This window comes from Cricetulus griseus, chromosome X, assembly GCF_003668045.3.
Source record: "Cricetulus griseus strain 17A/GY chromosome X, alternate assembly CriGri-PICRH-1.0, whole genome shotgun sequence".
Classification (NCBI taxonomy): domain Eukaryota; kingdom Metazoa; phylum Chordata; class Mammalia; order Rodentia; family Cricetidae; genus Cricetulus; species Cricetulus griseus.
In genome coordinates, this window is record NC_048604.1 from 94480265 (window position 1) to 94508087 (window position 27823).

General features: G+C 40.6%; 1 protein-coding gene across 15 annotated transcripts in view; it reads left to right on the plus strand.

Annotated features, from left to right (window-relative positions):
* The first annotated feature begins 797 nt into the window (after nucleotides 1–797).
* Bclaf3 (BCLAF1 and THRAP3 family member 3) overlaps nucleotides 798–27823 on the plus strand; it is a 78751-nt gene continuing 51725 nt past the window's right edge. For 9 of the 15 annotated variants that reach the window (XM_035449853.1, XM_035449855.1, XM_027432599.2 and 6 more), the window contains exons 1-6: nucleotides 799–948; nucleotides 12423–12454; nucleotides 20983–21059; nucleotides 23664–24233; nucleotides 25248–25895; nucleotides 27262–27437. In XM_035449853.1, coding sequence (XP_035305744.1) covers nucleotides 21019–21059; nucleotides 23664–24233; nucleotides 25248–25895; nucleotides 27262–27437 — 1435 coding nt within the window. In that variant the 5' untranslated portion in view covers nucleotides 799–948; nucleotides 12423–12454; nucleotides 20983–21018. Of the gene's footprint in view, nucleotides 949–1006; nucleotides 1028–7007; nucleotides 7759–12422; nucleotides 12455–20982; nucleotides 21060–23663; nucleotides 24234–25247; nucleotides 25896–27261; nucleotides 27438–27823 lie in introns of those variants that run through there. The other 6 variants (XM_035449847.1, XM_035449852.1, XM_035449854.1 and 3 more) reach the window with 4 other exon arrangements.

A 27823-nucleotide genomic window follows, 5' to 3' on the forward strand; every position in this document is an offset into this window, starting at 1 on the left:
AAAATGGTTAAAAGTTAGGTGACTGAGCGGGCAGTGGTGGCGCACGCCTTTAGTACCAGCACTCGGGAGACAGAGGCAGATGGATCTCTGAGTTCAAGACCAGCCTGGTCTACAGAACGAGTTCTAGGACAGATAGGGCTACACAGTAAAACCCTATCTTAAAGAACACTAGAAGAAAAAAGAAGTTAGGTGACTGGTTAGAAATTAGAAGGTGAGCCGGCGTTGGTGGCACCCGCCTTTAATCCTCGGGAGGCAGAGGCAGGTGGATCTTTGTGAGTTGGAGACCAGCCTGGTCTACAAGAGCTAGTTCCAGGACAGCCTCCAAAGCCACAGAGAAACCCTGTCTCGAAAAACCAAAAAACAAAAAAAAAAAAAAAAAGAAAAGAAAGAAATTAGAAGGTGGGAATGGAGGCCAAGAAGAAGCAGGCTCCGGTGAATTGATTCTGGAAGGGCTTTAGCCAAGTAAAGAGCTGGAAGTGCTTGTCTGCTACCTGAGCCGCTTGGTGCGAGATCTGCACACAAGGCAAGGGACCAAGTTGAGGGCCGACCTCGAGGCCGCCATCCTCAACTCCAAGAGCCCAGTAAGTTCCTCCAGCTTAAGGGAGACGAGGGGACATTTTAGCCTCTCAGGGAACCGAGGTGAGAACAGCCAGCAAAGGGCACTAGAGCACCCTCCGGGCAGCCTGGGCGGGGCCTCGAAGCCCGGCCTTCTCCATGAGAGCGGGTTTGGCGGGAGGCGGACACGGTGGGCGGGGCCAGAATGGGGGTGGGGCCAGACCATTCCGGAAGGAAGTGGTTCCGGGTCTCCTGGATTCGCGGGGGCGGTCGGGTGCTGTTGGAGTCGGAGGCGGGAGCTGCGTGAGGGGCGAGGCCTGGAGGGAGCTGAGGCGGCTGCGGTGGTGAAGGTTTTGGCGACCGCGACGGCTATGGTGACGACTTCCCTGCGCGGTGAGCGGTCCGGGGAGCAGGCTGAGCGAGGAGGCCCTGGCCTTCAAGGGAGGGAGGGTGTGTCCTTCGCCCGGGAGAGGTGGGTCTCACGGTGGAGAGAGGGGAGGCAGGGAAGGGGCGGCGAGAGGGCTCAGCTTCTCAGGGGACCCGGGTCCCTTCTCCCCTCACGCTGGGCCAGCGCCTTTCCCTCTGAGACTGCCGCCGGCGACCCTCAGGCCGCCCGCGCCCCTCAGGCCGCCCGCGCCCCTCTGGCCCTTGGCGCGCTTGTCTCTCGGGCGGGCGTGTGATGGCTGTCCCACCAGTACCTTTCCCGAGCCGCGCGACACCTGCCCTCAGCCTCAGGCTTCACTGCTCATGGCGACGGGCAGGTGGCGGCGCCTTTCTCGGAGTGCCCGTCGTGGGTACCAGGAAGGGGGCGGTGCCCCGGGACTGAGCCCTTGTTCCCTCGGCAGCCTCAGACGCGTCGCCCGCGGGACCGGAGCTCTCGCTTTGTCCGCGAGAGATGCTCTGGCCCCAGGAGCTGCATCTTCCGGGTAGAACGTCCAAGAATAGTGAAGATCTCTATGAAGAATTTAGTCACCTGTGCCACTGTCAGGGCTGTCCAAGAGAAACTTAGCTTCCTAAATTTTTTTTTTCCTTTTGGGGGGCTTTTTGTGCTACACGTTGAGTGATTGCTTTTCTGGAACAAATTACAAACTACTTGTAGAAAACAGGATCCTTGAGGCTTCTGGTCAGGCAACCTTTTGACCATATTTTTTTCCTTTGTAGCCTCGAGGGTTAAAGCCAGGCCCTCCCCCATGCCTAGCAGGCACTCCACCGCAGAGCTCTGTATCTATTGAGACAGTCTCTTACTCAACTCAGGCTGCTGTTTTAACTCATCCTATAGGTCAGGCAGGCTTCGAACTTTCTAGGCCCCTGCCTTTATCTTCTTGAGTAGTTGGGATTATAGGCTCACACTGGCAGGCTTGGCACATTTTAACATTTTTTTCCTAGGTGTGAACAGGTCTAAAAAACTTAAAAAGGCTTTGCTGTAGTTTCATAATGAGCCTTGTTTGTTCATCTATGCTGGGGCTTTTTTTTTTTTTTTGAGAGAGAGTGAGTCTTGTAGCACCGCCTGGCCTTGAACTCACATGTACCAAAGCTGGCCTTGAATTTCCGGATTCTCCTATCTCTGGCTTCTAAACGCTGGGATTACAGGTGTATGAAACTCATGCCTTTTTTATTTTCCTTGTTTATTGGTAGCAGTTCAACTTTTCACTTGGTCCACTTTTTATTTTTGAAGTGAACAAGGGATTTGAAGTCTTCGATTCTTTGAATTATAATAACATCTGATTACCTTGATAAGATCACTTCACTTTTTCTAAGGTATTTCTTCTATTTCTTTTTTCTTTTTTGGTTTTTCGAGACAGGGTTTCTCTGTGGCTTTGGAGGCTGTCCTGGAACTAGCTCTTGTAGACTAGATTGGTCTTGCACTCACAGAGATCCTCCTGCCTCTGCCTCCCGAGTGCTGGGACTAAAGGTGTTTGCCACCAACCCCTGGCTAAGGTATTTCCTCAACAGTGAACAAGGGGTTATAATTGTTTGCCTTACCTTTCTTTTAGGGTCATAAGATACATTTATGGAAAGTACATTTCACATACCTTGTCTTTTTGTTTTCTTATAATAATTTCAGAGCACAGAAGCATATTGAAACACACAAAATTTTAAAAGTACATTTCTTGGGGCTGGAGGAAATGGCTCAGTTAGTGAACTGCTTGCAGTTCAATCATGAGAATCTGTGTTCAGATACCCAGTACCCAAATAAAAAGCCAGAGTTGCAGTAGTTACCTCTAACCACAGTTCTCAGGAGGCACAGACAGGAGGGTCCCTGGGGCTTGCTGACCATCCAGTTAAACTGAAGTAGTGGTCTTCAATTGGATGAAAGACTTCTGTCTTAAAAAAAATAAGGTGGAGAGCTATTGAGGAAGATGTCTATTTCTGGTCCCAACATGGTTAAACACACATGAACCCATATACAAGGAAGGATATGCACACCCACATCACACACAAAAAGTTTTTGAAACCTGTTTTGGGGCTAGGCATGGATTTCAGTTGGTAGAGTACTTGCTTAGCATATTTGAAGCCACAGATTCAATTTTCAGCACTTAAAAGGTTGCAACAAAAGGTTGCTAATTCAGGTGTGTGTGTGTGTGTGTGTTTCTTGCAATTTAGCTGTATCACTGGCCCTCAGTTTTTGATGTTTGTTTGGGGTTTTGCTTTGCTAAGCAGGATGTCATTGTGTAGCCCATGCTTGCCTATCTACTGAGTGTTTGGATTACAGGTATGCAGCACCATGTCTGATTGAGGATCACAAGTTTGAAGCCAGCCTAGGCACTTTATTAAACCCCAGTTTGCCTAGGATCTCTGAGTTCAAGACCAGAGCTATATGGTGAGACCCTGTCTTGAAAAAAAAAGCCAAACAAACAAACAAAAAGACCCAGTTTCAAGAACTCTTCTGTGATACTCTTTGGCCCCACACCATACTCTTTCATATTCTCAAGTTTGAAGTTCAGTTTATTATTCACAGTGTATAAATTGTCTATTGAACATAGCTGCCCCCTTTTTTTTAAGACAGGTTTCTCTGTGTGGCCCTGGCTGTCCTGAACTCTATTTGTAGACCACGCTGGCCTCGAACTCACAGAGATCTGCCTGCCTCTGCCTCCTGAGTGCTGGGATTAAAGGTATGTGCCATCACCAACTGGCCTTTCATTCATATTTTGAGACAGGTTCTCTTTATACCATCTTGACTCAAATTTGTAACCCTTTTGCCTCTGCCTCATTCATGCTGGGATTATGGGATTATAGGCATATGCTACCACACCCCACTCACTTGTCTCTTCTGTCCTCCATTCATGCTTTTCTTGTGACAGTGTCTCATACAGTCCAGACTGGTCACAAACTCAATATGTAGCTCAGCATGATCTAGAATTTCTGATCTTCTGCCTCTCTGTGGGATATAAGACATGTTTGCATGTTACTTGGCTTATATCAGTGGTTCTTAACCTTCCTAATGCTGTGACCATTTAATACAGTTCCTTGTGTTGTGGTGACCCCCAAACATAAGATTATTTTTGTTGCTGCTTCATAACTATAATTTTGCTACTGTTATGAATCAGAATGTAAATATCTGTGTTTTCTGATGGTCTGTGAACTACCCACAAATTGAGAATCATTGGTTTATGTGATACTGGGGACTGAACCTAGGGTTTCATGCATGCTAGGCAAGTATTATACTAAGCTGCATTCCCAGCCTCCTTCCTTTGTTATTTTAAAGGAATTTTTTTCATCTTGTAAATGAAACATTCATTTTTCAATTTTTGCTCATAAATCTGTCTGCTGCAATGAATTTTGTGTGTGTGTGTGTGTGTGTGTGTGTGTGTGTGTGTGTGTGTGTGTGTGTTCATTTATGTCAGTGTTGCCTGCATGTCAAGGCCAGAGGTTTGATATCAATTGTCTCCCTTTATTGTATTTCTATCTTATTTTTTATTTATTATCATTATTAGTGTTGGGGTACACTCAAATGTGTGCTGGGACACGTAGAGGTCTGAGGACAACATTGTGGAGTCAGTTGTCTTCATCTACCTTTAAAGTGGGTTTGGGGGATCAAACTCATTTTTTCATGCTTATGTGCCATGCATCTTTATATGCTGAACCATCTCATTGTCTGTCTTATTTTTGAGACAGTCTTCACTAAGCCTATAGTTCATTATTGTGCTAGATTAGTTGGCCAGCAAACACCTTTTCAGCCCAGAGATTATAGTTGTTTTGTTGTACCAGCTTTTATGTAGGTGATGAACTCAGGTCATTATGTTTTTGCATGGCGAACATATTTTTTTTTTTTTTTTTTGGTTTTTCGAGACAGGGTTTCTCTGTGGCTTTGGAGGCTGTCCTAGAACTAGCTCTTGTAGACCAGGCTGGTCTCGAACTCACAGAGATCCGCCTGCCCCTGCCTCCCGAGGGCTGGGATTAAAGGTGTGCGCCACCAACGCCCGGCATGGCGAACATAATTTTAATTCATAATTTTTAACTGGTCACTGTTTTTAGTGTATCTCATAGAATTTGGTTTTTAGTTAGTCTTTTTGTCTGTACACACACACACACACACACACACACACACACACACACACACCATATCACACACCACTTGAGACAGAGTATTACTCTATATCCAAGGCTGACTTTAGACTCTGTGTAGCCTAGGCTGGCCTCAAACTCATAGCTATCCTCCATCGTCAGCCTTCAAAGTGCTAGGATTATAGGTATGAACCACCATGTTTGGCTTCATTGTCAACATTTTTTAAATAAACAGCTCTTTATGTCTGGAGAGATGACTCAGCAATTAAAAGCACTTGTTTCTCTTGTAAAGAAGTTGGATTAAAAAAAGTTGGATTCAGTTCCAAGCACCCACATGATTATTCACAACTATTGAAACTCATGTGTTGTTGACTTTTCTGTTTATCTTTGTGTGAGAGAGACAGGAATTACTTTATCCCATGTAACCAAAGTAAGAATGATAAGCAGCAGTGTTTATAGCCCTTCCTTACTGAAGAACTGGTGATAAGGTAATGTACTTTTTGTGACCATTTGTGACTGTGCTTGATCTTCTCACTTCTGCTTTCTCCTTTCCTCTGAGCACCTAATGATCACCCTATTATTCCTGTGGTCTCTTGTTGCAAAGGCTTTCCTGGGGAATTTTTATTCATTGCATTTGTAAATATTGAATTTTCATTTAGTGTGGAATCTTTTTGCATAATTCACCCATTTTAAGTGTACAGTTCAGTATTTTCATACAGTTATACAAACATTATCATAAGTATAATTCCAGAATAGTTCTTGACCCAAAAAGCATTTATTGGGTGTGGTGGTGGATACCCAGAATCCCAGAACTTAGGAGATATAAGGAGGGAGGGCTAGGGGATCAATGTCATCATTCTCACTTACACAGGAGGTATGAGGCCAGCCTTCCTGACAGAAACCCCTGTTTCATAAAACCTTAAGACAAAAGAAAAACCACTACACCATTAGCCATTATTCCATTTCTTTGGATTTGCCTATTCTAGATATTTTCCATTAAATGAAATTATACAATATGAGGTTGTTTGTGAATGGCTTCTTTCACATACTGCTTTGATTTTCATCTATTCTGTAGCATGTATCAATATTTACTCCATATTTTATGGTTAGATATTCCACAGTATATGTATATTTTGTTCATTCATGTCTTAATGTACATTTGAATTGTTTCTACCTTTTGGCTTTTATGAATATTTTTGTAAAAAGATTTTGTATGCACATGTTTCCAATTATTGTGGTTATGTATACCTGGAATGGAATAATAGTTGGGCCATATGGTAATACTATGCTTGACTTTATGAGTAACTGCTAGACTTTTCTAATGTGGCTGGCTGTACCATTTACATTCCCACCAGCAGTGAAGATTGTATTAATGCTACATCCTTAAAACATGTTATCATTTAATATAATTATAGCTGTCTTCATTGGCATGGAGTGGTATCTATTATAATTTTGATTTATATCCCTCCAATGACTAGTGGTTTTATGTGCTTATTAGCCAATTTTATTCTTCTTTGGAGAAATGTCTGTTTATCCCTTTTGTTCATTTAAAAATTTTGATTGTTACTTAGTTGTGCTCTTTTTATATATGAAATTTAGTACATTCAGGGTTATATAAGCACTCTCAAGTAATCTGCATGCATTTATGCATTTCTTTGTAAGCTAAATGATTGAAGAAAAATGCTCATTTATTGGGTTATCTTTTGACTTATTCCCCTGCTTTGTTTTACATTTCTTTTTTTTTTCTTCTCTTGGTTTTTTTTTTAGGATTTAATAACAAGACTTTAATTACTTGGTCACTTTTCCTGTGATCATATCCCTATATAAATCTTGACAGGGTAACACAGATATTCAAAACAAGCAAAAACAAAAATAAAAATAACAGCTCTATTCACAGTTCTAATCCCAGCACTTGGGAGGCAGAGTCAGGTGGGTTTCTGTGAGTTTTAGGATAGCCTGGTTTATATAGTGAGTTACAGGACTACACAGAGAGACCTTGTGTCACAAAATAAAACTCTAGAATAGCAACAAAAAGCCAGCTCTCCACATTGCACAGATCAGTTAATTAAATTGCATTTCCAACCATCCATGAAACAGCTTTTAGATTAGAATTAGAATATACTTTCAACATGCAGTAATAAAGATGGCCAGTAGTTTGCAGAAGATATACTTAGAGTTTCATATTCCAACATCATATAAGCCTGTTAATAAGATCTTTAACTTAATAATCAGGACAGAGTCTGGCTAGGATTCTTCCTTTAGTGGGAAGCAGCCTCAGAGCTAAGGCCCCTTACTGCTGCCCAAAGTGGTCTGTCCTTTTTCCTGCTGCTTGCTCTAGGATAGATTCCTGTGAGGTGCACAGAGGTGGGGACAAACCCTTGAGGGTGTGCAGGAATCTTCTGAATGCCAAGGGGAAGGTCCCCAGCACAGCTTGGGCCTTGATGGCTTGCTGCTTTATCCTGGTCATGCTGTTGCCAGGGATATATTCATGAAGGCCTCAAGCTTGTGAATCTTGCCATGGACATACATCATCGAAGCACTCTCATTGTCCATGTGGGACAAGTCTCCATGAATCGTGTTCAACATGCTGGTGAATCGTGTTCAGCATGCTGGTGAACTCATCCAACCAGGCAAGAGTGTGTCTTCCATACTGGCATTCAGGGCCTCCACCTTGGGACTTGGGCCTCAGTCTGACAGGCAAGTAGGCCCATGATATTGCAACACCAGCACATTGCTGTCCTGTGTCCTTGGGTCCTCAGGGGTCTCCTACAGTCCAATGCACCTGACATGCTGCTATGGCTCTGTGGCATATGGCCACATCCCCAACTCCACATGGTACCCAGCAGCCTGGCCACTAGCCTGGTAGTGGCCCCTTGCCCTCTGCCTGATCCTCCATGGCCTGCTTCAGCAGCTTGGTTTTCCTTGGTAGAGTTCTTCACAGTATAAATGTTTCAAGTTTGATGAATGCAAATTAATTTTTTTCTTTTGTTGCTTATATTTTTAGTGCCATATCTTAGGAATTATTGCCCTATTCAAGGTCACAAAGATTATACTTGTTTTCTTTTAAGTTTTGTGTATTTAGTTCTTACATCCATTTTGTTTGTGTGTGCATGTGTTTGTGTGCATGACATTTGGGGTATTTATTTTATATTGACTGATACAAATTCCTTAGTTCACATTTTTCTTTTCTTTTCTTTTTTTTTTTTTTTTGTTTTTCGAGACAGGGTTTCTCAGTGGCTTTGGAGGCTGACCTGGAACTAGCTCTTGTAGACCAGGCTGGTCTCAAACTCACAGAGATCCACCTGTTTCTGCCTCCCGAGTGCTGGGATTAAAGGCGTGTGTCACCACCGCCCGGCTCACATTTTTCTTTCATTGAGGCTTTTAAAAACTAGCTGTATTTTTCTTTGTATTTAAGCTTTGAAAAAGCTGATGGAGGGTTTTTTTTTTCCTGCTGTGCTAAGTATTGTACTCAAAGCCACAGATTTATGTTAATAACATAACATTTTTTTGTGTTTGGTAATCTTCATGATTGTATATTTAAATCAAATAGTTTTTAGTAGACTATAAGAATTGGATGTTATATATCTACCCTAGATACTTGATGAGCCCAATTTCAGCTATTTTTCTGTTAACTGGAAGGAGGCTTTCTTTTCCCACTGTAAGGTTGGAGATTAAACCCAAAGTATTGTACATGCTAGATGAGTGGTCCACTGCTGAGCTATGTCACTTACCTTGGTTTTCTCACATTGTGATTTTAAATACTAGTTTAGTTTTGTGTTTGGGTTGTCTTTTTTTCTATTTTTGTTTGGAATTATGATATGGCCTTGCTCTGTCCTTGCTGTATCAAACTTGGTGCAGTTCTTCTACCTCTGCTTCCTGAGTGCTAGTATTATACATATGCAATACCGTGCATGGTTCTGTTCTTTTTCAAGAACTATAATCACACAAATATTATTTTAATTTTCTTGTATTTCTGTAGCCCTGTGTCTATCTTTGTGTGCCTCTTACTCTCCTCCCAATGCCATTTTTATTTTTTCCACTGTTTTACTTTAATGTCTTCTTTTGATGGACTTGATTACTACATTTTCACTGGAATTTATTTTCCCTTGAGTAACTTGTAAATTCCGTTTATGAAAGACTAAACTTTTAGTCCATCCCTGAACATAACCTGAGTTCATTTAGTTTTTAATTTCTTTTTTTTTCAAGACAGGGTTTCTCTGGGTAGCTTTGTAGACCAGGCTGGCCTTGAACTCACAGAGGTACACCTGCCTCTGCCTCTGCCTCCCAAGTGCTGGGATTAAAGGTATGCACCACCATCACCAGGCATCTTTTTAATTTCTTATATTTCTGTTAGTTTTTATCTGATTTTGGATTATTTTTTAGTTTAGTTGAAGATGGGGTTTCTCATAGAAGTATATGTCACTCTGATTTTCTAACTCAAGGTGGTTTTCAAAATAGTCTCATGTTTTTAATATACAACATTTTATTCTCTTGAGTATAGATTTGTAGTTTTTTTCTGCTTCATGGTTTTTGGAAAGGAATTTTCCTCAGGTGATACATTTTCTACTTGTCAACAAATAGGTGCTGTTCAGTGTTAATTTTTAAACTAAAACTCATGACTATAAAGTAATATTTCAATTTTATTCCTGGGTTCTTTTGTTTTGTTTTGTTTTTTTCGAGACAGGGTTTCTCTGTGGCTTTGGAGGCTGTCCTGGAACTAGCTCTTGTAGACCAGGTTGGTCTTGAACTCACAGAGATCCACCTGCCTCTGCCTCCCGAGTGCTGGGATTAAAGGCGTGCACCCCAACGCCTGGCTCCCTGGGTTCTTAATAGTGTTGATTATCTTTTCATTTGTTTGTTGGACATTGCAATTCCTATATATTGAAAAGTAAATGAGGAATAGGAGAATTTACTATCGATTTGGGAGGTAAGTTTCATTAGTTATTTTGGCTAGAATAGTTTGGTACTGGAGGTGGGTGTGGAAAACTAGCTTGATAATGGGACTAGCAAGATTGGGAGGAGAAAAAACAGAGACAATGACTATGGCATATAGATAGCTTTTTTCCTCTTTTAAATATGTGTGTGTATTATAATTACATCATTTCTCCCTTCCCTTTCCTCCCCCTAACTCCTCCTATACACCCTCCTTGCTCTCTCAAATTCATGGCCTCTTTTTAATTGCTGTTACATGTATACATGTATATTCCTAAATACATACATACAATTTGCTCAGCCTTTTGAAGAATTTGGTTGTCATGGAGAGATAGGATAGTCCCAGGGCCATATGGTTCCAGAGGGATGCAGGGTTATGGAAAGGATATGTATGATAGAGAGGGATTTTAAAGAAGAAAGGGGGTTGCTGAAGTCTGGTCCTTTACCTGAATAAGGGTGTTGCCTGCTAAGGTTGGCCTCTTTTAGCATTAGTGTTCTCTTCAGCATCCTCCTGGGAGTGAATGACCCTGCCACCTGGGTGTCTATGTTCAGAGGTAGACAGATGATTCACAGTTTTTGCTCCTTTACTCTTTACTCTGAAGCAGCATTATAATTAGGTTTATCATCTGTTTCTGACATCTCAATCACAACCATACTGGTTTTAGTCTGTCATTTTGTTTTCTTTTAAAGCTTTCATCCATTTAATTAACATTGCTGGTAAACGAAAATAAATTTAAATAGAATGAATATTTTCTGTAAAGGCCAGGTAGTAAATATTTCATGCTTTATATGCTACATATGCATCTCTCTTGCTGCTGCTACTTTCAACAATAATTCCTCCTTTTTGTGGTCCTTTTAACACCAGGATTAGGATCTAGAAATCTGTTAACCATCCTTCCAGGTAGTTCTAGTGTACACCAAAATTTGAGTCTCCACTCCAGGGTATTTATTTGTGTGTGATTGCTAAGTGTTTGGATATGGGCACATTCAGTATTTTGGGGTACTTCCAAACTACTTATACTTGTACATATTCTTGCAGTGTATGAGTGTTCCTCCTGTGGCATAACATTTGTCTACTCTTCAAAATAATGACTTTACATTTTTTAATGTAATGGGTATGAAATGGCTGGTTTTTTATTTACATTTTCCAATTACTAATTCATCTCATACATTTGAATTTTCGCTTTGGGATACACTGTTTAGTGACATTGCCTATTTGTTACTGCTGTATAAATGAAATACTTATTTGTTGAAATAAATATTTCAGTTTGTTCAGTGTTGAAATAATCACTGAACAAACCCAAAATACCTAAGGAGAAAGAAATTCAGAATTTAAAAAAGAAAAGAAATTCAAGGAAGAGCCCCAGGGCAGTAAGGGTGGAGGGGGGCATTATGATGGTCAGTTTAGGAAAGCATAGGCAAACTGAAGCAAGGTCATTGATATAGGAGGACCAGCATGACCAGATTAGAGAAAACAAGGAGTTTGATTTGGACTCTTAGGGCAAGTAGAGGAAAATATACAGACATTTAAAGTTAAGAAAAAAGTATGCGTCATATATTTAATTTGTTGTTATTATTATTATTATTTTCAAGACAGGGTTTTTCTCTGTGTAACCCTGGCTGTCCTGGAACTCACTCTGTAGATCAGGCTGGCTGGCCTTGGACTCACAGAGAATCATTTGTCTGCCTCCTGAGTGCTGGGATTAGAGGCATATGCCACCATGCTTGGGTTAATTTAATCTTTTACCAATAGTGAAGTTTTAGGATTGATTTGGCTGGATTTTATTTTGCTTTCCCTGTTATAAATATATATTCTTGTGTGTTTTTTCTCATTTAAATTATTTTTAACACTTGTTTTTTTGAGACAGGGTTTCTATGTGTAGCCCTGGCTGTCCTGGAACTCACTGGGGGCTGGCCTCGAACTCACAGAGATCCACTTGGAGTGTTGGAATAGAAGGCATGAGCCACCATTGCCTGCAAGACATATTTTCATTTTATGTATATGTGTGTCTACATGGATGGTTGTACACCACAAGTGTGTCTGGATGCCAGAAGGGGGCACTTGTTCCCCTGAAACTGGAGTTATAGTAGGGAATCAAACCACGGTCTTCTGCAGAAGTGGCCCCTGGCCTTAACTGCTGAGTTATCGTGCCCCTCCCCACCGTAATATTATTTTCTTCTCGAGCAATAGCAGAAGCAGAAAGGTGGAGTCTGGGGCCCACGAGCCAACTTCGTCCAATCCCCAGGTCCCAAAAATAAACAGTGTAACAAAAAGAAGCGGGAAAGTAAGTGCGCAAGCGCAACTGAAGGTTGGAGGAGACGGTGGCGCTCCAGCAGGAGAGATGGACGGCAGTAATTTCTGCTGGTCGGGAGTCCTCTTTCTTTTCTTTTAATTTTTCTTTTCTTTTTTTTTTTTTTTGCCTTTTTAGGGAGCTGAAAATTCAAGTCTCCAGAAAGAAGGGTAAGGCTTGATTTTGGTTTCTTTCTTTTTCCCCTGCCTTCTTCCCTCTTACACATTGCCTTTCTGTCACGTTTTCCCTCCCAATTCAGGGTGTTTTTTTCCCTTAGTGGCCACTGGGATGCGTTCTCAGCACCTGAGTAGTAGTGGAGTGATGGTAGTGGGTAATGCCAGCAGGCCGTAGTGATGCCGAGGCAAGGGCAGCAGGCGGTAGTGATGCCGGCAGGCCGAGGTAATGCCGGCAGGTCGTACTGATGCCGCGGCAATGGTGGCAGCCATTTTGTAGAAATGTTTTTGCCTGCGTAGTGATTTTCACACCATTTATAATTGAGTCCAAATGAGTACCTAACCAGCTATGCCTGCCACCCGCTCTGCCTCTTCTTTCCCTCTCCTGCGCCTGTGGTGGTTTTGGAAATTTAAGGTTTCTCTCTAGAAAAGTCATCCCCCCACCCCGTCCCCACACCCCCCACAGTGTGAAGGCCAGCTACCAGAGTCCCAGAATTAAATTTTGCTCATATTTAAGCTAGTTTAGTACTATGTCTAAGACAAATGCTTGGCTGGGTAGAGGAAGGATAGCTCGGGTGTGGTGGGTGGGTGGAGTTTTTCGAGATAGGGTTTTTCTGTCTCTGTTTGCCCTGACTTGTCCTGGAACTCAATCTGTAGAACAGGGTGGCCTCAAACTCAGATCCCCTTGCCTCTGCCTCCCGAATGCAGGGATTAATGGTATGCACCACCACCCTGGCACAGTTCTATATTTTAAATTTTTTTTTAGATTTTATTTATTTATTATGTATACAGTCTTGTGCCTGCATGCCAGCAGAGGGCACCCGATCTCATTCAAGGTGGTTGTGAGCCAGCATGTGGTTGCTGGGAATTGAACTCAGGACCTCTGGAAGAACAGCCAGTGCTCTTAACCGCTGAGCCATCTCTCCAGTCCCCTATATTTTTAATTTAATTTTGATTATTTGAGTCTAATTTTTCTAGCTTGGGCTAACCTTGACTGTTCTATTTAGAATAACCTGGCCTTGAACTCAGAGAGATCTACCTGTCTCTCTGCCTTCTGAGTGCTGAGATTAAAGGAATTTGCACCACAGCAGGCTCATTTTTTTTAAGGTTTTTCTTTTGATTTTGAGACTGGCTAGCCCCTACTGGCCTGGAACTCTTGTAAAACAGACTCACCTCGAACTCCTAGGGAAACATCTGCCCCAGTATTCGAAGTGTTTTGATTAGATCTGTGCTGCTGTGCCTGGCCACAGTTCCATGTTAGAATTACTGATGTTCAATGAGATCAGATGACTCCAAGGGGTGCGCAGATTCTTTGCAAAATGCAAAGCCAACCTTCACTTTTTTCCTCTTTCCCTTTCTGGAAGTACGGAGCACCTTACTATTTAATAATCGACAAGACACAAGGAAAACACAGCTGAATAGTATAGACAAGGATCCAGTCTACCTTCTTAAGCACTGTTTATGACAGTGGCTCTCAAGTTTTAGGTTTCGACCCTTTTGGGGGTGGTGTGCACCAGGTATTTGCATTACAATTCATAACTAGCAAAATTACAGTTATGCAGTAGAAATGAAATAATTAAGGGTCACCACAATATGAGAAACTGTATTAAATGGTCACAGCATTAGGAAAAGTTGAGAACCACTGGTCTATGAAAAAGAGAAGATAGTAAATGTCAGGAAAGAATGAAATAATTAAACTGTATTAAATGGTCACAGCATTAGGAAAGTTGAGAACCACTGGTCTATGAAACAGAGAAGACAGTAAATGTCAGGAAAGAATGAAATAATTAATGACAACTTCTAGAATAAAATGAAAAGAGGTAAAATGCCTGAGGTTAATCTCTGGCCTTCATATATGTACACATGTGCACATAGTATTCTCTAAGTCAGATCTTGAAGAGATTACCAAAACCAGATTAATATCTTGTAACATTGCTGGTTTTTATAGCTGGTTTTATTTTTGTACTGTTGCAATGAATTTTAACCTTGAGAATTTTAACAGAAAATTTAAAATTTTTTTTTTTTTGGTTTTTTAAGACAAGGTATCTCTATAGTCCTAGAACTCGCTCTGTAGCCTAGGCTGGCATCAGACTCAGAGATCTGAGTACCTCTGCCTCCTGAATGCTAGGATTAAAGGGGTATACCACCACCTACCAGCTATTACTTATTTTTACGTATATGGGCATTTTGCCTATGTATATATCTGTGCACCACTATGTACAGTGCTGGATGAAACCAGAAGAGGGTGTCTGATCCCCTCAAACTAGAGTTACAGACAATTGTGAATATTTATCTGGGTGTTGGGAATTTAATTCAGCTCCCTGACATTGAGAACTTTTAACAACCTTGATTTATAAACATACCATCTATAAATTTTATCCTGCAGAAAACTTTTCCTTTTTCTCAGTTATGTTTATTTAATTGTATAGTACATTAATCATGTCAGAAGTCCTTGTCAGCTGTTATATCCCTTTTCGAACCCCTAGATTTCTGAGCTTAAACATGGAGCTTTATTCCATCAATAATAAGATTTTTCTGTGGTACATTCTGAAGTTCTCATTGAAGAAAATTGAACCCAACCTATACCTCTGTGAAAGTCCATTTCTTTCAAAAAGTATAGTGCACTTTAATGTATAGCCAAACTGAGCAAAGTGTTTTATTAGCTCATTTGATGCCATGGTTCAGGACTTTTTCTGATCAAAGTAAGAGGCCAACCACCCTTCATATGTGATATTGTGGCTTTTCTCACCACCAAATCATTGGTGTGTAGACTGAAAGACTCTGATCTAGGGTAACCACCCTAGAAAGCCTTTTCTAAATTAACTTGGACCTTTTGTGATATTCTGAAACTTTTTGGTTTTGTTTTTCCTTTTATTTTAGAAAAACCAAACTAGTCTTTTTTAAAATCTAGGACAAAATCTTGTTTACCATATAAAAACTTTTTTTTCATTTTGTCCAAGACAGGGTCTCACTATATAGCTCTGGCTGTCCTGGAACTCATTATGTAGACCAGGCTGGCCTTGAACTCTGCCCCTGCCTCCGAAGAGCAGAGAATAAAGGTGTGTACCACTATGCCCTGCTATAAAATCTTTTGCCAAAAAAATTCTGTATCAATGTGTGCATAGGTGCTCATGCACACATGTGCATGTGGATGCCTAAGTGTCTTTCCTCAGGCACCATCCAGTATACATGTGTATTTTATACATGTATTTGGTGGACTTTCTAGTGGAGGCCAGAGGTTGATGTTGGGATGGTTTTCTCAGTCACTTTACCTTATTTTTCGTGACAGTCTTTCACTGAACTTGGAGGTTGTCTTTTCAGCTAAACTGGTTAGCAAGCCCCTGAGATCATTCTGTCTCTGGTCCCCAGTGCTGAGATTACAGACTTACATGGCCATGCTTGATTTTTTTTTTTTTTTTTTTTTTTTTTTGAGACGGGGGTTTCCCTGTGTAGCTTTGGAGCTTGTCCTGGAACTAGTTCTTGTAGATCAGGCTGGTATCGAACTCACAGAGATATGCCTGCCTCTGCCTCCCAAGTGCTGGGATCAAGAGCGTGCACCACCACCGCCTGGCTTGCAATGACTGATTTTTATGAAGGTGCTGGGGTTTTGAATCACAATTCTTCCTGGCTGCTCAGCAAGCATTTTAGCTATTCCTCCAGCCTCATTTGTTTTTTAGGTTGTTTCTCACTGACCAGGACTGTGCCAAGTAGGTTAGCAACCTGCCTATCTCTACTTCCTAGTACTATATTACAAATGCATGATTTGGAGCTAGCTTCCCAACCCCTGTTTTTTTTTAATTTCTTTACTGAAAATACATGCTCATACCTTTGTTCAGATCTCTGTTTCTGTCTCTCTTTGCTGCAACTGAGATGAGGCCTCTGTAGGAGTCAGGCCTTTGTTATCCTCTGTACTTTTATGGTCTATGATGAGAGAACCAAGACTGGAATATATTTTTCCCAAATTAGGCATCCTGTTAGTTCTATACCCCTTTATACTTTCTAGATAAGGGTCCTAAGGAATGTAGTTGAACATGAAGGTACTCACCTTGGGGCAGTTTGAAAGCCACACCTTGAGAAAGATGTTGCAAAGGTTTCCCTCTTAATGTAGTTGGTGATCATAAAAAAGATACTAGGAGTCTGACTAAACATGAAGAAGGGGAGGAAAATCCAACTGGATGTCTGGGCTCAGTCCGGGAATGACTTAAAGATAATCCAATAACAATTCTATCTGCCCATTTAATAAAATTTTACGAGAAGCCTTGGAAAGTGGCTGAGATCCTGACAATTCTAATGTCTCCATCACCAGTCAAAGAAGTGAAATAATTCTGGGCAATGGTGGAGACCACACAAGGGTTTATGGTTATAGATAATGGCAGAGATGGAAGGCAGGAAGGGTGTAGGCTGTAAGTGAAAGGTTATAAAACAGTATCTGGGGAAGAAACTATGTTTTGGATCTGAAGATCTGCTAATTAAGGTTATGGTAAAGTGCTTATTAGGACTTGAGTTCAGATCCTTAGCCTGTATATAAAAGCCAGAAATGGGGGAAAGGAAACCAAGGCCAGGATTCCAGCAGCTTGATGGCTATTCGGTCTAGTTATAAAGGTGTTGTCCAGGGCAATAGGAGACCTTAATGTAGAAAATGAGAGAGGAAAACACCTGAAATTAGGAAGTCATACCCTGACACCCCCCCAAATCATTGTGAGTATACCTTCATACCCATACACAAAAAATATGAAATTGATTTTTAAATCCTGCTGACAAACAAGATTAAATACCCTCAGTGTTAATCCACAGTCAGTTCACCTCAACAGGGTCTTCTTCCTTTATTGAGGCTGGCGGGGTGGGTGGGGGTTAAAATGCCTCAGGACATGGCGTAGGGTGAGGGGGTGTAGATTAGTCTTTTAAGGTGATGTCCTTTTAGGAAAGCTCTTTCTCTCAAGAATGGATTTGCACCTAAGTCATACATTAAATATTGTGTAGCCAGACTTTCCTGCTGCCAGTTCCCAAATAACCAACATGGAGACTTAATATAAATGATTGGCCAATAGTTCAGGCTTAATTACTAACTAGCTCTTACAACTTAAATTAACTCATTTTTATTAATCTGTATATTGCAACGTGGCTTGTGGCTTTACCTGTCCTCAAGCATGTCTTGCTCCCCTTTCGTTTCCTTAAGACCTCTACGTGTGTGCCTGGTAACTCCTCTGCCCTTCTAATTCCTAGTGTCCTTAGTCTGATTTTCCTGTCTAACATTATCCTGTCCAGCTATTGGACAGTCAGTTTCTTTATTAAACTAATCACTGTGTAATTTACACAGTGTGCAGAAGGATTATTCCACAGCAATACTGGGTGGGTCCCTGACCAGAAAAAAGAAAAGAGTAAAAGTCCTACAAACCAGAAAAGGTGAGCAGATAGTAATGGTAGTAGTAGAGAGTGGAAGCCTTAGTACCTTCACTACTCAGGTGAAGTTGCCTTGAAAATACTGCAGAAAGGGAATTGCAGGGCAAGGACAAGTCAGAATAGATAGTACATGCTTTATATTTAAGCATAAAATGTTAACATGGGTGGAGTTTTCCCAGGTGCTGAGATGTTACCAGGCTGGAGTAGGTTTTTTTCCTGTTAATTTTGTTTTGTTTTGTTTTGTGAGTAAATCTTTCCGCCAAAAGCTGCCGAGCCCCACCACCACATGTGCGCTTTATGCCAGCCACCCGCCCGAGTTAGGGCCCAAATTAATACACAGAAACTTGTATTAGGTTCAAATGCTGCTTGGACAATGACTAGGATTCTCATCTGCTAGCTCAGTCTTAATTATCATAAATCTATATATTTTATAAGACTTACAGAAGTTGTCTTTCGCTGGCGCCCTCTCTTGCCAGTGGCTAACATCCCACCACTGGAGGTGGCGAGGGGGAAAAGGACACTTCCTGTTTCTCCTTGATTAAATATGAGTCTCCTTGCTATGTCACTTCCTGCCTGGATCACCACTTCTCTACTACATTTCCCAGAATCCTCTTTGACTCCTTGTCCCATCTAACTTGCTGTCTCATTGGCCAAACAAGTACTTTATTCAATAATCAAGATGAACATACGCAGTACATTCCCCATCAAGTATGCTTTTTATTTTTTAGTGTTGGTGTGTGTTGGTGTGTTAGTGGAGGTGTGTACATATCTCAGATGAAAGTGACCTAAAATTACAAACAAAAATTAATTTAAAAACTGACACACAGGCCGTGTTTAGTCCCAGCAAGTTAATCTCTGTAAGTTTGTGGACAGCATGGTCTATATAGTGAGTTCTGGGAAACCCAGGGCTGTGTAGTGAGACTGTGTCTCTAAAAAGAATGGAAGGAAACCAAAATGGGGAAAATATGTCTGAGCATGAACTTAGGAGCAAAGCCACTAAGCAGCATGGTGGTCTCTGCTTCTGTTTTCTGCCTCCAGGTTCCCATTTCAGCTCTAGCCCTGATTTTTTCCTCAGTGGATTGAAACCTGTAAGCATAAATAAACTCTTCCCTCTCCAAGGTGCTTACCTGCATGCTGGAGAGGGGGGAGGGAGAGAGGAGGAGAGATAGGGTTTCTCTGTATAGCCCTGGCTGTCCTGGAACTCACTGTATAGACCAGGCTGGCCTTGAACTCACAGAGATCTGCTTACCTCTGTCTCCCAAGTGCTGGGATTAAAGGTTTGCATCACCACGCCCGGTTTTATCACAGTAACAGAAGCAAACTAGAACATTATTTTATTTTGTTTTTATTTCTTGTTTTTGTGACAGAGTCTCGTGCATCCCAGAAACTTATATGTAGTATAGGATGCCCTTGACTTCTTATCTACCTCCTATCATTTTTTAATTCTGAAAATATATTTTGTTTTGTTTCTTTATTTGTTTAATTTAAAATTTGTAACAAGCTTATTTTACATGTCAGTCCCAGTTCCCTCACCCTCCCATCCTCCCCTGGCTTCACTCCCCCACCCCACCCCCTCACTGACCCCCTATCCCACCCCCTTTCTGCTCCCCAGGGAAGGCAAGGCCTTCCATGGGGGATCTTCAAAGTCTGTCATTTGGAGCAAGGCCTAGACCCTCCCCTGTGTGTTCAGGATGGGAGAGTATCCCTCTATGTGGATTGGGGCTCCCAAAGTCAATTCCTGTACTAGAGATAAATACTGATCCACTACCAGAGGCCCCATAGACATCCTCATTCAGGGGGTCTGGGTCAGTACTATGCTGGTTCCCAGCTATCAGTCTGGGGTCCATGAGCAACCCCTTGCTGAGGTCAGCTGTTTCTGTGGATTTCTCCAGCCTGGTCTTGACCCCTTTGCATACCACTCCTCCCTCTCTGAAACTGGATTCCAGAGTTCAGCTGAGTGTTTAGCTGTGGGTATCTGCTTGTGCTTCTATCAGCTACTAGATGAAGGCTCTAGGATAGCATATAAGGTAGTCATCAATCTCATGGGAGAAGGGCTTTTAAGGTAGCCTCTCTGCTATTGCTTAGATTGTTAGTTGGGGTCAACCTTGTAGATCTCTGGACATTTCCCTAGTGCCAGATTTCTCTTTAAACCTATAATGGCTCCCTCTATTATGGGATCTATTTCTTGCTCTCCTCTATTCTTCCCCTGACTAAATCTTCTGCTCTCTCCAGTCCTCCTCTCCCCTTCCCCCATGCTCCCTATTAGCTCAGGAGATCTTGTTCCTTTCCCCTTCTCTGGGGGAACCATGTATGTGTCTCTTAGGGTCCTCCTTGTTTCCTAGCTTCTCTGGCAGTGTGGATTTTATAAAAACATTTTAACCATATATTTAACCCAACATGACAAAAACAGTCATTTTAATATATGATCAGTATTAAAATAATGAAATGTTTTGCATTCCTTTATTTGGCCAAGTCGTTGAAAACTGAGGGTTTTTTTATTTTTATAGAACATCTCAAAATGGTTTAACCATGTCTTTTACTTTCCTTGAAGCAGGGTTTTTCTATGTCACCCAAGCTGGCCTCTAGTTTGGTATGTAGTCGAGGCTGGTTTCAAACTTCGTATCCTCTTATGTTGGGATTATGCTACCATGCTCAGCTATAATTTTTACATTTTAAGGGATTGTTTGGTTTGGGTTTTTTGAGACAGAGTTTCTCTGTGTAGCCCTGGCTGTTCTGTAACTCACTCTATAGACCAGACAGGCTGGCCTTGAATTACAGAGATCTGACTGACTTTGCCTGCTGAGTGCTGGGATTAAAGGTGTGCACCACCACTGCCTGGGTTAAGGAATTGTTTTAATAAGACAAAATTAATGGGGTTATTCAGACCTTATGCTGATCAAAGTCTACAATAGTTTCAATGTGTAGTCCTTTACAGAAAACACTTGCTGATCCTTGATTGAATTCATTTTTATCTTGACAGTATTTTACTAAGGTGGATGCTCTTATTCCTGTTTTGCAGATCAGGAAATAGACACATGGAAGAAATAAGCAATGTTCTCTTTGCATTTGCCAGTGCATACTGCACACTTAAAAAAAAACTTGCTAATAGTTTTATTTCTTTGCAGTGTAAAAAGTGGCTTAGGTGGCTCATATGCTAAAGGATGGCCCGGTCAAGATCCAGATCCCCCAGGTGGAAACAGAGGTGAGGAGTTCCTTGTTTTACACAATTAACTTAGATTTGGAAATCACAATTTCTGCTCAAGCTTCCATTTTAATAAGCTCACTGGACCTGGCTGTTCACAATAGGCAATTGTTCAGTATTTCTAGATTCAGGGAGCTGATGAATTTAATTGAGGTCAGCAGCTAGAACTAATTTATAATAAAAAGGAATGCAGTCATCACAACCAGAATGAGAAATGACTTTTAGAGGGTTACATTTTTTAAGTTAACAAGGTTTTACAACTCTTCAGTGTATTTTTCATAGTATGTTTCAAGGAATTTAGTCAGAAAATAAGTGTTTCCTATCCTGGCAGAATAGTGGTTTTCAGTAGCTCCATTATAGTTCAACTTTAATTTTTTTCTGGTAGGTAGTATCAGTATTATAGTATACATAATTAGGATGGAATACTTCAACCAATTTATTTATTGTACATCAACTACAACCAAGTTTTGGGACTACAAATACAAGTATGCTACCTTCCATGGCCTCAGCAAGCACACAGATTGGCTGGGGATAGTGACACAATAGTCAATTCTGATACAGTGGGGAAAGTGCTATGCTTCTGACTTGGGCAAAGCATTTTGCATTTGCACGGACAGAATAATTCTGCTTAGCAGCCAGTAAGTCAGACTGACATAAAGGACCATTATTACATACATTAAAGATGAACCATGATTTTTTTAAAGATTTTATTTATTATGTATACAGTCTTCTGCCTGCATGCCAGCAGAGTGCATCAAATTTCATTCAAGGTGGTTGTGAGCCACCATGTGGTTGCTGGGAATTGAACTCAGGGCCTCTGGAAGAACAGTCAGAGCTCTTAACCACTGAGCCACCTTTCCAGCCCTGAACCATGATTTTTATGTTAATATAGCTTGGCCATTGTGCTTGTTCCACTAATGTAGTGAATCATCAGTCATTTAGTTTTCATTTTATAAATGTCATAAAATTATGTTATATTTGGGAGAAGCTTCAAAAAGAAAAGAGAATGTAAAGACAGAAATTACTATAACATGGAAATAGCACAGAGTTTATTTTATTTTATTCTTCTTTTAGTGAGGCTCTGGTAAAGCTTTGTGCCTGATTTTCTAATTCCTTCTCCAGGGTCTTTTGTTAAGAGTTTGACGTTTGATCCTATTTGTAAGCCAACATACTAGTTTGCAACAAGGCACTCCCATGTCAGACATTCTTACTTCAAAGATACCCTGAGGGCCAGCACTTCAGAGTGACTGGCTAGTTAGATGATGCAAAACAATCACAGGTTCTGGGGTTATGACATAACTGAGGAACTTGATTCACATTATCATGGGCAGCAAACAAATAAACCTGCTATCCTGGGGAACCAAAAGGTTCTCAGATGCAAAGGTGAGCTTTATTGTTTTTTTTTCTTTATCTTTTTTTGGGGGGGCTTGCTTGTTTTTGAGACAGGGTCTTATTGACTGACCTAGTACTTAGTATGTAGACTAGACTGGCTTCAAATTCAAGAGATCTGCCTGCCTGTGCCTCCCAAGTATAGAGATTAAAGGTGTGAGAGACATCATGTACCTTCCTTATCATTAAAGCTGAGTAACCTACAGTGCTTTCTATGAATTCAGGAGCCTTCTCAGTGGGAATATAAGTCCATAAGCTGGGAGTGTCAAAGAACCAGCAAAGATAGAAGCATTACAACACACTTTGACTAGAGTTACAAGTTATTTGAATAGCACATCTTTCAGTTGATATGATTTGTAAAGAAAATCAGTTTATGCTAGAAGTATTTATGGAGAGAGGTATAGTCCACTCTTGTATTTCTAGCATACTGGAGGTAGAGGCAGAAATATTGCTTTAAGTTTAAGGTCAGCTTTGTCAACAGAGACAGTACCAGTCAGGCCAGCTTGGGTTATAGTGTGGGACTTGTTTTTTTTTTTTTTCTTAAGAAACAAACAAATGAACAAAAAAACAAAAAAAAACCTAATATATGGAGGAAAAGTAGAGATTGATGTCTTATGACTCTCTTCTCTTTCCTTCCCATGCTGCCTGATGAGCTTCTTACTTTGGTACAGCCTTGAGTGAGAGAAAAGTCAGTTGGAAAAACTGGAAACATTTGTGGGTGTGAGTTTGGATTGTAGAATCATTGTATTAAAATGCAATTTCAGAGGTCATGTTCAGTTTTCTTAACACTCTTCAATATATCTGTTCTTACTTTGCTCGTGCTTGTTTCTCACTTGGCTGTTGAACCTGATGTTAAGTGTTTCCTGATTGGCCTTTTGGAGTCACTACATCTACTTTTGTTAGAACTTTGCTATCAGTGGTATCTTAAAAAAGTTGTGCTATATACCTGATCTGGTACCCCTCCGATATGACAGGTATGTTTCACCCAGTTGGATGTGCTCATTGAATACATTAGTTTAAATGAAGAGAGTATGGTTGTCAGGTAGGACAAAATAGTCATTAGACCTCCTCACTCAAATAATAAATTCCTAGATTTACCTTGAGTGGGGTAGTAAAGGAATTCTAGGAAAGGTCAATGTTTTAGGTAGGTCACACTAAAACAAAACAGATAAATGTCTCAAAGTGAACTAAACTTCTCTATTCTTGTTTATATAGGTCATTATCACCACAATCTAGAAATTTTGAATACTACGAGGAAAGACATTTCCATGGGCATTATGACCCTGAATATAGAAATGATCCAAAAAGATCTTTTGCTTGGAGAGTGGATGACGAGAAACATGGACAGAATAAACCAAGGATTCCCCCTCGTGTGAATCCATATTATCGTTCTTACGAAAATAGATCACCTTCCCCAAATGTAAAGTCTGTAGAAAAATTTGATACATATAAGCCTCACCAAGAATATTTCCCTGGAAGAGGGGATGATGACAGAAGATCTCAGTATATGCCCACATACTCAGAAAGTGCAACAAGCTACACAGAGCATGATAGGGATTGTTATCCCCCACAAATGCAAGGAAGGTATATTCCTGATGAGCACAGAGGTAGAGGAAGCGGGAGAGGAGGGAAGCCACCTGAGATGTCACTGGAAGATTCCTTTAGATTTGAAGAGGCATGGCATGAAGATGAATTGAGACACCAGAGGGTACAAGAAGAAAGCTACCCTCAGTCACCAAGAAGAGGCTCAGAAGACTTTGATGCCAGGAACCCTTTTCAGAAGAGGTACAGGAAATCACTAAGCCTGGGGAGTTTCGAATAAGGCCTCAAGTAAAGAGTGTTACTTTTATGTTGACTATGATCACTTTTTTTCTCAAAAGATAAGAATATTTCTTTGGGGGGGGGGGTTTGGAGAGATGCCTCAGAGGTTAATAGCATTGACTGCTCTTCCAGAGGTTCTGATTTCAATTCCTAGTAACCACATGGTGGCTCACAACCATCTATAATGAGAGCTGATGCCCTCTTCTGGTATGCAGGCAAACATACAAGCAGAATACTATACATCATAAATAAAATAAATCTTTAAAAATATATTTCTTTTTTAGGTAATTTGTATTGATAGCTAGAGTGAGTTTTTCTTTTCTTTTTGTTTCTTTTCTTTTTGGTTTTTTTGAGACATTTTCTCTGTGTAGCCCTGGCTGTCCTAGAACTCTCTGGACCAGGCTAGTCTTTATCTCAGAGATATGTCTTTACCTCCAAGGTGCTGGGATTAAAGTTAATGTGCCACCCTGCCCAACTAAATTGAGATTTTCTTTGAGACAGTTTCTTTATGTAGCTTTGGAGCCTGTCTTGGAACTAGCTCTTGTAGACCAGGCTGGTCTCAAACTCACAGAGATCCGCCTGCCTCAGCCTCACAAGTGCTGGGATTAAAGGAGAATGCTTTTAAAAGATGTTATTCTAGTACAGGTGGTGGTGGTGCATGTCTTTAATCCCAGGATTTGGGAGGTAGAGGCAGGCAGAGGTCAGTGAGTCAAGCCTAGCCTGGTATACAAAGTGAGTTCCAGGACAGCCAGGACTGTTACACAGAGAAAACTTGCCTTGAAACAAACAAAAAAGATGTTATCTTTAAATGTTATGGGTTGACATGAGGTCCTATGGGTTATGTTGTCATTGTGCACTGAATTTTAAGGCCAGACTGCTCAATATTCTACACATAGAATTTTTTTTATTTTTAAAATGTTTTTCTAGAATTTTTTACTTTTGTGTATTGCAAATGTAAACTTCTCTATGTCATCACAGGTATCCTGAGGATCATGATTTCAGAAAGTACAGCTACACATCAAAAAGACCTACAGATGCCGCAAGGTATGAAAATAGAGAGCCCTCCAGAATCCCAAAGTGGAAGCCTGAGCATTCTTTTGTACCTTTCCAAGAGAAGAATGAAGACTGGAGCTTCGGATCACAAAGCCACAGATACACTGAGAGAGAATACCCAGAGATAAGTTCAGCAACCAAAGTGTCTTATGACTACCGTCACAAACATCATAAGCTCTCAGACAGCGAGCAGGACTTTCCCGATGGGAGGTTTCAGAAGTACTTGAAGGAAGAAGACAGAAAATATAGTTCTCTAAAAGTTCCTGGAAATAGAGAGTCAGATTGTTTCAGTGCTGCAAGAGGAAGAGAGAATGAGAACGAGCAGGCCAGTGGGCCTTTTCAACTCTACAAGAAAGACTGTGTTTCCTATACTAATACAAATATAAAGGAAGCTGATTTGGGGCCTTGCAATGACAAGTGGAAGAGAAAACTAAAAGAAGATTGCAGAAAAGAGAGTGCCTCTTCTAGTAAACAACTTCGTGCAAGCCCCAAACCTGAAGACAAACGCTATTCATTTGTCAAGAAGAAATCACTTACTGTTAAAGTCGACGTGAACAACATAGACACATTTAGGTATTAGCTTTTTTTAAGTGTTCATTAATACATTTTTTCCACCTTAATTTGCAGTTTCCAAGATGGGATTTGTACTGTTGGTTAGAGTAAATTGAGTGTTCAAGAGATTACCAAGATTTTTCCTCCAAGGTCCTATAATGAAGACATTCTGCAGTTAATAATAGGTGGTAATCTTGTGTCTTCTGGTTCCCATATCTTATCTACAGATAATTCTTGGGTTTAGGACATTTCAAGGACTTGATTCTCTTTATGAAGTTAGGTGTTTTTATACTGCCAGGTTTCTTTTAAATTCAGGGATAGGCTGACTATTCTTTTGTTTGCTTGCTTGCTTTTTTGAGACCAGGTCTCACTATGTAACCCTGTATGTCCCAGAACACTCTTTGTAGACCAGGCTGACCTCAAAGTCACAGCGATCAGTCCTCCTCTGCCTCCCAAGTGCTGTGATTAAAGGCGTGTGTCACCACATCAGGCCAGCATCTATTTATGCAGCTTCTCAGCTGTTCCTTATTGCTTTTGACATTCATAGAATCTTTTAGCAGGCAGGAATTTAGCAGGTCCTTATTTTATAAAGGGTAAAAGTTAGGTTTTGAAAGATGGAATAGAGCTTAAATCCTTATGTCTGTTTTGGGATCCCAGGAGACAGATTACTTGATGTGATTCCTACTTGTGGCTTCAATATGACAGAATGTAACTGACTAGATTGTTCTCTAAGATGGAGGGAATGAGACTATAATTATTGTTCTTGTGTGTATGTGTATGCATGATGTGTGAATGTTGGCACACATGTGCCTTGGCAGATAGAACCATGCAGGTGTGTACATGGCAGGCAGCAGACAATTTGGGGGAGGTGTTTCTCTCCTTACACCATGAGTTGTAGGGACCAAACTCAGATCATCAGGCTTGTATGGCAGGTTCTTTTACCATCTTGCTGTCCCATTAATTTCTTAATAGATTTAGTTTCAAAACACTATTCTAAGCTTCTTATTACTTATAGTGAGAGAATTTTTATAAAGTCAAGTTTTTAGGTTTGATAACAGCTCTTAAGTATGGAAAGTATGATAGTGGTCAAAGTGGCTGATTACAATGTTTTGACAATATTCAAGTAGAAAAAAACTCATCATTACTTGTATATTAGGTGACTGTAATGCCATGTGTTTGAAGGAAAAATTCACTTAGAATTGTGATTTGAAAGAGCTCAGGACCATTTATTTATACTTATTGTCTACTTGTGGTTTATTAGTTTTATAGCATGTAATTTAGTGCTGAAATTATGACAGTAAAATATATTTTTAATGTTTAGCTATCTTAATTTTAACAAATTGCATTCTTAGCTAAAAGATTCAAATTTAACATCTCATTATTTTAGGTCTACTTCTAGATATTCTGCAGAGAGACAGGTATCACATGATTTGGTTGCTGTTGGCAGAAAAAATGACAATTTTCATCCAGTATTTCAACATCTTGACTCACCTCAGAATCCTGAAAACAAACCTACAGAAGAATTTACTCAGGAAATCATAACAATAATCCATGAAGTTAAAGGTTAGTATAGTTTACCCAGACATTATATATAGCACAAAAATAGTGTACCAACTTTTCACAAGCTACAAATACCTTTGATGAAGTTTATCTGTAGTTAATATTCCATTTTAAGTAGGTCGTAAAGTTAAGAAATCTGTTGGAAAGAGTACCAGACATTCATGCAAGCCTAGTTGCTCTTTTTGTGTATTTTCAGTAACTTTCTGCTTCAAATGCTAGTGAATTACAAATCATTAGTTCTAAAAAGATCAGCCTGCTCCAAGTAACAGGCATATTAAGAGCCTATCAAAGGAGGAAGAAGCAACAAAAAACAGGTATAAATCCCAGATAATCCAGAAGTTAGATTAGTTTATGATATTATCAACCCTCCTCCAGGTACTTTTAGGACT